The sequence below is a fragment of the Balaenoptera borealis genome (assembly GCF_965194805.1).
Source record: "Balaenoptera borealis genome assembly, chromosome: 13".
Taxonomy (NCBI): domain Eukaryota; kingdom Metazoa; phylum Chordata; class Mammalia; order Artiodactyla; family Balaenopteridae; genus Balaenoptera; species Balaenoptera borealis.
In genome coordinates, this window is record NC_138870.1 from 106,035,727 (window position 1) to 106,047,812 (window position 12,086).

Sequence of the window (12,086 nt, forward strand, 5' to 3'; positions counted from 1 at the left end):
GGAGAAAGCCCACGTGTAGCAACAAAGACCCAACGCAACCAAAATTAAAAATAATATTAAAAAAACAATAATCATGATGGGAGGAGAGTGAAAATGCCTGCCAATGCAGGGGACACGGGTTCGAGCCCTGGTCTGGGAAGATCCCACATGCTGCGGAGCAACTAGGCCCGTGAGCCACAACTACTGAGCCTGCGCGTCTGGAGCCTGTGCTCCGCAATAAGAGAGGCCGCGATGGTGAGAGGCCCGCGCACCGCGATGAAGAGTGGCCCCGCTTGCCGCAACTAGAGAAAGCCCACGCACAGAAACGAAGACCCAACACAGACAAAAATAAATAAATAATTAATTTTAAAGAAAAATGCATTTGAACTTAAGAGACCAGCAACTTAAATAACCATAGATGGATGAATGGATGGATGGATAGATGATGATGGATAGGTGGAGGGATAGATAGCTATGCACATTGTGGGGAATATAGTCAATAACAATGTAATATATTTGCGTGGTAACATATCATAACTATACTTATTGTGATGATCATTTTGAAATGTACAGAAATATCAAATTACTGTGTTTGTGTAACAGGAAATAACAGTGTTGTAGGTCGATTCAAAAACAAACTTATAGAAAAAGAGATGAGATTTGTGGTCACCGGAGGTGAGGTTTGGGGGAGGGGGAATTGGATGAAGGGGGTCAGAAGGTACAAACCTCCAGCTATAAGATGAATCAGTACTAGGGATGTAATGTACAGCATGACACGTGTAATGAACATGGCAGTGTGTTATATGAGAAAGATGTCAGGAGAGTGATCCTGGGAGTTCCCGTCACAAGGAGATATTTTTTTCTATTTCTTTAACTCTGTATGAGAAGATGGGTGGTCACTACACTTACCGTGGTCATTATTTCATGATGCATGTAAGTCAGATCATTATGCTGCACACCTTAAACGTCTACAGTGTTGCCGTCGATTATATGTCCGTGAAACTGGAAGGAAAAAAAGCGTAAGAGTTGAGCTTATTGGAAGCTTAGAAACAGTGTTTTCAAGCTCACTGGTCCCAGGGGCTTTTGGGAGTTTGGCATGTTCTTCTGCTAGAGGCAAAGCAGCTCCCAGGGGGGAGAGCGGCCCCAAAGCTAAATAGCACTTTGCAAACCACTGCCTGAGGCCAGCAGTTCACGTACCAGTTGTTTTTGGTGATTGAACCTCTGTCTTTCTGAAATAGGAAAGGATGTTTAAGTGGAAACGTCTGGGGTGAAGTGCCTGGTGCTGAAGGGCTGTTTCTAACTTGCAAATCTCCTTTTAAGGAACCTGAGACGACAGCTTCCGAGTTTTCTCCCGCAGTACCCGATACCAGACAGGCTTAAAGAATGCGTGCGGCAGAAAATCGACATCCTGACCTTTCAGCCGCTACTCGCAGAGGTAGGAAAAGTGTCTCATGTGAAGTACTGATTCTTCACCACACCCGAGTTGTTTTCTGAACAAACTCAGGGTGAACCTTTGGTGGGTTCAGACCTCGTGTGGGCTGTGTTCACCCCAGGAAGCTGGGAGCGGGAGAACCACGAGCGGCGGGGCCCACCGCTGTGTCCCTCTGCAGATTGTCGGCGCTTTGGAGGCTGGGGGGACCTTCTGCCCCCGGCCCGGCCTCTCTTCTACCCCGTGGCCGAGCCTCTCAGCAGCTTTCCATTTGTGACAGGGCTCTGAGCAGTTAAGCAGGGGAGCTGGGAAAAGGCCTGTAGCCACACAGACCAGTGTTGAGGGGTGGAAGGAGGAGGAGGCCAGGCCTCCCATAGGGCTGCTCTGCCAGGACGTCTCCTTGTCACCCTCCCTGGCTGGGCTGTTCGTCTGCTTCTTTGGTCTCAGGCTTATTCAGATCCTCTGGGGGAGGCCTGGTCTGAGCCTGCCCGCTGTGGCAGGTGGTGGTCGGAGCTGTGAGAAGGGGTGGACCTGCCAGAGGAGGCCAAGGGCAGGGGCAGCGCTGAGCAAGGCTGAGGCAGGGGTCCAGGGAGGGAGGGAGAGTGTCTGTTCCGCTGGCAGCAATGGGGGAGCGCGGCCCTTTTCCAGGAGGGCACTTTCCTGAGGGTTTGGGTGTCTGTTGGCTGAGGAGTGGGTGAGTGGAATGGGGGCCGGGGCCTGCATCAGGGCGAGAAGGAGGGAGGAGACTGGATGGTGGCTGGAGGGAGACTTGAGGCTCGCCAGAGATTCGTGGAGGGTGAGGGAGCCCTGAGCTGGGAGAGCTGGGGTGGCAGGCAGAGAGGAAAGGAGGCTTGGGAGGAAGCTGGGTGGCACCGAGGAGCACGCCTGCCCTGGACTGATGGACAGGGCCCTCTGTCTGCTGGGCCTTGGGCCCGCGGCAGGGCTGGGCCAGAAGCTGCCCCCCGAGCTGGTGCTGCGATGCTGCCTGTGCCACCGGCCCGAGGTGCCCCACCCCAGGGCACACTGGCGTCCTGCAGTGGGGAGGGTGCCGCAGGGGCACTGGGCGCCGTCCAGGGGCGGCGCGGCCACACAGAAGGAGCAGCACCAAGGAGGGCATGTGGGCAGGACTGTGGGTTGGAAGCGGGGAGACCCGCCAGGCAGTTGTTGCAGTGATGGTTGTAGGGCCTGAACTGAGGCCGGAGCAGCAAACCAGCCCTAAAACACCTTAGAGAAGAACTTCGGGGCTGAGAAATTGATGCCGGTGCGAATGCAGCTTCTGGGACCATCGTGTGCAGGAAGTGCGCCTGCACCTCTCCTGTAACGTGGCCTGGGTGCCGGGAAGGGACCTCCTCTTGAGCGTAGCAGTTACCAGAAGAAAGTGGGTGTCTTCAGCATTCATAATAGTATGATGGTAATGGTCATGAAAAAGTGCTGTATGGTCTAAGGTTCCAGAGTACTTGCCCCTTTGTGATTCTTTAATTCACGCATGTGTCACCCCAGTACTTCCTGACTTCCTGCGCCCTTGTAACCGCCCCCTACGCGGGTCCCCTTCCTGGGGCTCCTCCCATCCTTCTGGGGGACCTGAGCACCCCCTGCAGTGGTTGGTCTGTCAGCCTTGCGGGTCTCGCCTGGTCTTGACCTCTGGGCAGGCGCTGAGGAGACACTGCCCCACACCTCCTCCCTCCTGGCGTTTCTCCAGGGGCTCTGCTTTCCTTCTCACCTTGGTTCTTTTGCACAGAGTCTGTGTTTTTTTCTAGCTCCTTTTAGGATTTTCTCTTTTTCACTAGTTTTAAGGAACTTAATTTACAGCGTGAGTTGCTGTAGTTTTCTTCAAGTTCCTTGGCTTGGGTTCTTTGAGCTTACTGGAGAAAGTGAATTTACGGTTCTTCTCAAATTTCAAAGTTCTTGGCCATTCCGTCTTCAAGTATTCTTTCTGCCCCGCTCTCCACGTTCCCATTACATGTGTATGAGGCCACGTGAAGTTGCCCCACAGCTCACGGCTGCTCCGTTCATTTCTCTTCGGTCTTTTTTCCTCTGTGTTTCATTCTGAGTAGTTTCTGTTGCTGTGGCTTCGAGTTCACTGATTTTTTCTTTGGCAGTGTGCAGTCCCATCCAGTGTATTTTTTTATGTCAGACGTTGTTGTTATTATCTCCACAAGTTCAATTAGGGTCTTTTTTTAATATTTTCTGTCTCTACTTAATATGCTTAGTGTCTCCTCACCTTTTTTTTCTTCAGTTTTTTTTTTCCCTCAACTTTTTGAATGTATATAGTACAGTTACAACAAGTGTTTTAATGTTCTTGTGATACTGATTCCATCACAGGTGTCATTTTTGATTCTGTCTCTGTTGATAGGTTTTACTCCTCATTATGGGTGTGCTTAGTTCCGTGCCTGGTCATCTTTGTTTGGACGCTAAACATTCTGGATTTTACCTTGTTGGGTATTTCATATTTTTCCGTTCTTGAAAATATTTTTGAACTTTGTTCTGGGATGCACTTAAGTTACTTGGAAATGGCCAGATACTTTTAAGCCTGGCTTTAAAGCCTTGTTAGGAGGGACCAGAGTTGTTTTTAATATAGGGCTGATTCCTTCTGAATACTCTACCCAGTGCCGCTTTATCTGAAGCCTTTCCATTTGGGCTGGTGGGACCCACAGCATTCTCAGCCCTGTGTGAGTTCTGGGACCCAGGGGTTCTCAACAGGTGAGCTTTCCCCCCTAGGAGACATTTTTGGTTGTCACGACTGAGAGCGTGAACAGCGTCCAGCGGGTGGAGGCCAGAGATGCTGCTAGGCCCCGTGCAGAGCCCGGGACAGCCCCGCCCCGGAGACTGGCCCCGCCCCGCCCCAGCGCCGCAAGTGCCGAGGCGGAGGAGCCCCGCTCTGCTCCCATCACATGCGTCTCCCCACCTGATGTCGTTTCTCACGCGCGTGCGCTGACCGCTGCGCGGCTGAGGGCTCACAGGGCTGCCCCGGGCTCGCTCCGAGCTGAGCCTGGAGGCGCTGTCTGATAGGAGCTGGGCGGCTGGGGGCTCACTCAGACGGTTCCCCATCTCAGGGCCACTGCCCTGCACTGCCCCGTCGTCAGTGTTTGAAGGCTGTTGCATCTGTCCGTGGGACTTACCCACCCCAGAGCTGCTGGCTTCCTGATGTGGGTGTGTGTGGAGTGTTCCTCGGCTCTCGCTAACCTGCTGGCTTCTTTTGCAGCTTTTGAACATGTCAAATCACAAGGAGAAGTTTTCAACTTTGCTCTGGCTTGAGGAGATTCATGCAGAAATAGAACTGAAAGAGTATAATATGAGTGGGGTCACCTTGAAAAGAAACGGGGATTTGCTGGTCCTGGAGGTCCCAGGGTTAGCTGAGAGTCGGCCTTCTCTTTACACAGGTAGGCTTGTTGCGCGTCACGTCTTCCTAGATGGGCTAGAAACGCTGAGCCACAGGCAGGAAGAAGAATGCTCTTAACTGGCAGCACCGTAGCCGCCCTGACCTTCTCTGCTTTGGGTTCTAATTCCACTCAGAGCTTGGCCAGCCCCTCTCATTGCACTGGTGTGGTTTTAAGCTGTTGGTCCCAGGAATGTTTTTGTCTTACTCCGCTTCTTCAGAGTGTTTAATTTTACAGAACAGCAACAAAATTTATCGAGTTTGTAGTTTTACGTGTGGTGATGTGTTTTTTAACTAGGTGACAAACTGATTTTAAAAACTCAAGAGTACAGCGGACACGTCATCGAGTACATCGGCTATGTGACTGAGGTGAGAGGCCGCTGTTAGTTCACGTTGGGCTAGCCCAGCGGGCGGTTGCAGAGGTGAACTTCCTGCCTCAGCTCGGGGCGGGGGTCCCCTGGTGTTGATGGTAGTTTGGAAAATTTGAGGATCAAGTGAATATTTAAATAAATGTGACGTGTAAAGAAATCTTACCACTTTCAGCCATGTAAAACACACTTTACCTGTTAAGTACATCACATGTAAGGTGTGCATTTAGTCAGATTCGGGCATTCTGAATATGTTCTAGGAGAGCGAGCCTGCAAAGGAAAAACACACCTACGCGTTGAATACTCTGGTGTCTCCACGGGGAAGGTTGTGTTGGTTTAAGGCCCTGTGCCCGTGCGGCTCTAAGCACGCTCAGGGCTTCTCCAGCTAGTCTCCCTGCTCCCTGCCGGGCACAGCGCAGGGACGGAGCTCGGGGGCCATGTGGAGGGACCCGTGAAGCCCGCACGCTGCCTGATGTGGGAACTAGGGCACCGAAGCCCTGAGCCAGGGCTGGGGGGTACGAGAACCAGCAGAGTCTCCGCCGAGGATGGGGCCGGGCCCTCGCTGGGGCAGCAGGCGGTGTGCCCCTGGGGACGAGGGGAAGACGGGCGTGAATAATCCAGTGTGGAGGCTTGTTCATCTCCTCAAGAAGACGAGGAAGTGGCATCTGATCACCGTAGAAGACAGAAAGGGTGTTGTTAGTGGAAAGGGCCCAGAAGGCATTTCCGAAGGCGAGAAGGCCGTGAGCACATCACAGGGGCTGCCGTTGCAGGCTGGGGACTCGAACACCACAGACCTCGCCGTATGGGCTGCAGGGGCGCCAGCCAGGCCTGCAGCATCAGACGAGCCCGCTGGGGCTGATGGAAGCAGAAGAGGCGGTGTTTTGAATCGAGTGGGCCTCTCAGGTGGGCGAGCTGTGCCTGGAGAACAAGGTCAGGGTGCGGGCTGGTCCGCAGCAGAAATGTGCCCCCGCCTGGTCTCATGATAGCGTTGGCTCCCACCAAATCAGAGAAGCTCGGGCGCAGATGCTCCCGCCACCCTCGAGACAGAGGATGCGCTGTGTCCGCGCCCCAGGCCGCTGGACCAGGCCTGAAGGTCGGGTGAGCCCCTCAGGCCTCACGTATTGCGGCTTAGCCAGAGTAAGTCGCCGCCCTGGAGGGCGCAGGTCCTGGGGACCGGAAGCCTCCCTACCTGCACAGGCGTCCGCGTCACCCTCTCCCTGCGGAAGCGTCTTGCTCCTGACTGACGTCCTGCACTGACCCGGCTCTGCACACAAGGTTCTCACCCCCCGAGGGGGCGGTCCCAGTCCCTCACTCAGCACTCCCCACACAGGGCCCGGGCCGTGTCTCGGGACGCCTGTCCCTGTGCTCCTCAGGGCGTGCTCAGGGCCCGTGACCGTGGCCACAGGGGCCCACGTCTGGGAAGGGAAGGAGAGCACGGGAGGTTGGGTAGGGGGTCTTCGGGGCGTTTGTAGAAAGATGGTCACAGCCGCAGCCCTTGTCGCCTGTGGAACCAGAGCCGGGATTTCCTGGGGCAGGAGCTCGCTCTCCTCAGTGACAGGCGGCCTGGCCGGGTGCCCCCTCCGCTGCAGGGCAGGAGCCGCCCAGCCTCAGCTAGAGGGCCCATCACCCTCACCAGCATGAGCCCCCTTAGCTGTTGGCAAGGGCATGAGGAGCCCAGAATGGCCAAGTGACCATCTCAGCTTCCGGAGAGTAGACCAGTTGTGCCCAGCGGGGCTGCCCTGTGGACTAAACCTCAGAAGAAGCAGGGCCAGGGATCTCAGGGCTGAGGCCCCCTTGGCCCCGACTCCCAGGCTGGCGAGTCCAGAGCTGAAGCTGCCCTGCCGACCTTCCCACGGGACTGTCCGTGAAGCTGGCCGCTCCTGAGTGATGGGTGCCCGCTAAAGCTGTGCTGTCTCGGGTCTTGGCCGTTGCTTTACGTGATTCTCCGGAACCCCGTGGCCAGCGCAGTGGCCTTGGTACCGTGAAGGCACCGGGGCCCTGAGGAGCGCCCCCGGGTGGTGGGGCGGGCAGAGCCTGGTGCTTCGGGGAGCGGGGGGGACGGAAAGCTCCTTGGGCTGAGCCAGCACTGCCCCTGGCCCACCCGCACGTCCGCAGAGGGCCTCCCTGTCTGCTGGGAGCAAACAGGTCACTTGTTCCCTTCTCTCTGAGTTTAGCTCCGTAAGCAGAGTTTTCGTTTCTAAACGCTATTTGACTCATTAAAGCTGCCCTGTTGTGTTGTTTTATGTTATCTTATGCTTGCTTATCTTGGTTTTCCCAGTTTTTTTTTTTCCATAGTTTTTCGAATTTCTGTAAATGACAGCATCAGTATATGATGTTCTCAGGGCCTCAGTCTGTTGATGGCAATTCAGGTCGACCCTCACTGCTGGTGGTTTCCTTGTGTGCCTGATGGTCTGCGATTACAGATTCGTTTTCATTTGTCTTAATCTCTGGGAAACCCAGGACCCTGTGCTGGGCTTGCTTTCCTTTTAAGGGGCTTGTGTGTGCTTCTGCCGAGAGCAGGGGGCACCGTGAGCCTCACGTCGCAGCCTCTTCCCTTGCTGGCCCCCAGCTCTTGGGAGGCCCCGCTGCCTAGCGCTCCCGTCCTGTTTCAGCTCCTCTCAGCGTGGGGTTTCCTTCCTGCTCCTCTGAGGATTCTTACGCGGGACCTAGCTTTGGCTGGAGGGTCTCTGAACGTGTGGTTCCCTGTCCTGGTGGGGGAGGGGGTCTCGTGGCCGGCACCGCCTGCTCTTCGCGGTCGTTCACGTGTCTCCTTCAGGGGCGGCGGCCTGTCTTGCGCACTCTGTGTTCGCGAGCCTGTACGCCCTGCGGAAGCGTCGGCAGGTGTGCTGCTGGGGGTGGGGGAGGAACAGCGCGGTGACTGAGTCGTTTCCCATCATCTTGCACTCATTTCAGATGCCAGATTTCAGCTCAGATCTGCAGGATGAATGCTTCATGATGAGTTGCTGAATATGGATAGAAGATTGTCCCAAGAAATCAAGTACAAAGTATAAAAAGTAAATGATTTGTTTATTTTTAGATTCATGAAGAAGATGTAACCCTTAAACTTAATCCAGAGTTTGAACAAGCATATAACTCTGAACCTATGGATGTGGAATTTACATACAACAGGTAACGCTTCCAGGGACTCTTCCTTCTGGGTGGGCGGCTGTCTCCCCTTCCCTCAGTCCCTTGATACCTAGGTGGCGGCATGCGTGCTCGCGGGTTGTGAGTGGGCTCCCTGCACCCGTGTCACATGCCTCTGTGATCATAGCTTTGTCACCAGCCGTTTGGTAAACGTTTGCATGTTGGTTCCTTTTTGGATCTTAAGTGAGAATCCGTGGTTCCTCACACGCCATCACCACCAGCCGCTCCTCCTTCACCTCACTTGTCACATGTCACGAGGCGGGGACCCCACCACCAGCTGTCTCTCCCCCTCCCCCACCAAGCCCCCACCGTTAGCTGGGATTTTGTGTTTCTCTCTCCTTTGCTTTTTAAAACAAAAGTTGGTGTGTTTGCGCACAGACACACACACAGGAAAGTGTTTGCGTTAGTTGCAGCTCTTCTGCACTTGCCGACTGTGGTCTGGAGGCGTGGGTTTGCTGACAGGAGGTCCGCGGGCCGTGTCTGCAGCGTACTTGTGCCCCACCGGGCGCGTGTCTGCCCTCCTGCCGGTGGGCACAGCGCTGCCCGCGCTCTGGCGGCTGCTGTGGACACCCGCTATCTCCTCGTGCACACCCACCCCCAGGTTTTCTTGGCTGCGCACTTAGGAGTGGGGTCGGGGTTTGGGGGATGCTAACGTTAGTTCCAGCTTTACACGTGGTGGCAGAAGTGCCCCGCAGGTCAGGGTCTGTAATGCCCTCCCGAAACCTGATTTTGTGAAACTCCTGGGCGCGTGCCAGCCTGGTAGGTGTGAGCTGTGTCTCACTATGGTCTTGATGTATGTTTCTCTGACTACTTCTAAGGTCGAGAGTCCCCCTGTTTATTGGCCGTAAAATTCCTTCATCTGTGAAATGCTTTCTCGTGTCTTTTATTGACTGTAATTTGATTTTTTAAATTATTTGTAGCTGTCCTTTGTGTATTCTTTTTGCTAGACTATTCTTAGATACATCTGTTACAGACAACTTCTCTGGGTTTGTTACTTGTCTTTTCACTTTCTTAAAATATCCTTTGAGTAACAGAAGGTGGTAGTTTTAAGATAGTGGAATTTATCAGGGTTTTTGTATACTAGTGCTTTTCGTGTCTTGTTTAAGAACTCTTTCAGTGTTTGGGCTGCAGCCAGGTTGGAAGGTGTTGCGGGTGAATGGATGGCGCAGATGTGGAGTTGGCCCTTTTGAAGGGTGTTTGGCTGGGAAAGCAGAGAAGGCAGGACAGACAGACAAGTGGGTGAGGAGGCGCCCAGGGTCCGGGTGGCCTTGCCTGGCTTGCTGCTTACGGTGAGAGGAGCCAGCACCGCTCGTGTGAAGCCCATGAGGTGGGTGTGGTGACCGGGCAGCAGGAGTGACGCATGGGGACGCGGGCTCAGGCCGAGGCCGTGGTCTTTGGCGGAGGTGCACGTCCTCCATTGTGCTGGGCACCCAGGAGATGGGAGCTGATGGTGAGTGGGAATTTGTAAGGGCTCGTTGTCGCTCTAGGACGCGAGGGAGGGTGTTCGCAGAGAAAGAAGAGGACGTGGACCTGGGGCGGGGGCGGGGGCAGGGGAAACACTGCTGCAGTCGGAGCAAGAGCCGCCCGACCGAAGGACACAGGCAGGTGGGCGGACGGATGCCCTGTGGGACGTGAGCCTAGGAAGAAAGCGAGCAGGAAGAAGCCAGAGGGCCGTGGGGCTGAAGACCACCGGGCAGTTTCCTGACCCAGAGTGTTGGAAAGACAGGAAGTTGAGGTCGAGGCAGGATGTCGGAATCTGAGTTCAGAGGGGATGCTGTCTGCAGCCGTCCAAGTGGGGAGCAAGGCGGGAACGAGGGCCGGTGGCCACTTCTGCCGCACAAAGGGTTTGCTCGCCCCACATAAGTTTTTGGTGGTTTTGCATTAAGTTACTTAAAATCAGGCGATTTCACACTTCAAAAAATCTGTATTTACCACTTGTTTTGACAAACGGGAGGACTGGGCAGCTCCGCAGTGCAGCAGGAGGGACAGAGCCAAGAGGCCGGGCCCTCTGGATGGGCAGACGGCTGCACCTTTATGCTGTTCGCAGGTGTTTTTCCTTTCTAAGAAAGTAGGTTTCCTGAGAGGTAATGAATGTAAAGTAATCTATACCTGTTTGAAGTGTAGGGCTTGATGGTGTTGACATTTGTATACCCCGTGAAACGAGCTTCACGGTGAAGACTGGGGGCAGATCTGGCCCCGCAGATGCTCCCTGCTGCCCTTGTCGTTCCTTCTCTGCGCCCCAGCCCCCAAGCACCACACATTAGTGTGCATTTTGTAGAAGTCACGTGAGGACCTACTCTTTCTTGCGTGGCATCTTTCACTCAGCGTAAGTATTTTGAGATTCAGCCTTGCTTTTGCATGAATTCATTCCTTTTTATGAGTGAGTGATACTCCATTATAAGAACATACCTGAGGTTACTAATCCAGGCAGCTGTGGGTGGACGCTGGGTTGTTTGCAGATCTGGCTGTTAGAAATGAAGCTGCTGTAAACATCCGTGTGGACAGGCATTTTGATTTCTCTTGGGTAAGCGCCTGGCAGTGCCATGGCTGCACATGGCGGCAGCTGTACACTGAGCTTCCGGAGACACTGCCAGACTCTCCTCAAGTGGCTGCACTGCTTGTGTTCCCACCGTGCTCCCCACGTGCACAGCCCCTGGGGTGCTCGGTGGTTCCTCCTCAGGCCCGTGTTAGGTGTGCAGTGGGGGCTCACCTTGCTGTGATGCCCGACGCCGAGCGCCTCCTCCGCTCGCTGGCTGGCACTTGGCCTTTGGGAAGGTGCCCGCTCGGGTCTGTGGTTCATGTTCTGTATCGTTTGCTTTATTGTTGAGTTTTCAGAGTTGTTCACATATTCTCAGTACAAGTCCTTTATCAGGTATGTTTTTTGCCAATATTTTCTCAGACTGTGGCTTGTATTTTCATTTTTAGTAGTGCCTTTTGAAGAGCAGGGATTCTTAATTTTGATGACGTTCAGTTTATCGGTTTTTCTTTCATGGATCATGCTTTCGGTGACGCATTTAAGAAGTCTGCCAAACTCAAGGTCACAAAGATTTTCTCCTACGTTTTCCTCTAGAAATTTTGCGCCTTTACATTTTACATTTAGGGCTGTGATCTATTTCAAGTTAATTTTTACAAGTGATGCAAGGTATGGATTGATTTGGCGGGGGCTGTCCAGTTGTCCCACACCATTTGTTGAGAAGACAGACTGTCCTTTGTCCAGTGAGTGACCTTTTCACCTTTTTGAACACCAGTTGAGGGGATATATGTATACGTATAGCTGATTCACTTTGTTCTGCAGCAGAAACTGACACAACATTGTAAAGCAATTCTACTCCAATTAAAATACATATATTAAAATAACATTTAAAATAAAGGTTTATAAAAAACAAAAAAAAAGAAAGAAAAGAAAGCAGATTGGCCTACGCATGTGGATCTATCCCTAAGCTGTCCATTCGGCTCCACTGGTGCGTCTGTCAGTCTTGCAGCCTACACCACAGAGTCTCAGTCACTGTGCCTTTGTGATGAGTCTTGAAATCAGGGAGGGGACGGCCTCCACTGTGTCCCTCTCCTGCAGAGTTGTAGCTATTCCAGGTCTTTGGTATTCCCATGTGGATTTTAGACTCAGCCTGTCAGTTTCTACAAAAAGCCTGTTGAGATTTTGATCAGGATGACATTGACTCTTTAGGTCCACTTAAGGGAGAATTGACATCCTTTTTTTTTTTAATTGAAGTATAGCTGATTTACAGTATTGTTTTAGTTTCAGGTGTACAGCAAGGTGATTCTGTTATATACA

The 12,086-nt window shown here is 53.3% G+C and overlaps 1 protein-coding gene across 1 annotated transcript in view; it reads left to right on the forward strand.

Annotated features, from left to right (window-relative positions):
- Positions 1-12,086, forward strand: part of LOC309609398 (RNA helicase Mov10l1-like) — a 35,129-nt gene that overhangs the window by 8,242 nt on the left and 14,801 nt on the right. Inside the window, exons 6-9 of the mRNA XM_082350823.1 lie at positions 1,300-1,414; positions 4,611-4,788; positions 5,083-5,153; positions 8,190-8,281. Of these exons, the coding sequence (XP_082206949.1) occupies positions 1,300-1,414; positions 4,611-4,788; positions 5,083-5,153; positions 8,190-8,281 (456 nt within the window). The remainder of the gene's footprint in view (positions 1-1,299; positions 1,415-4,610; positions 4,789-5,082; positions 5,154-8,189; positions 8,282-12,086) is intronic.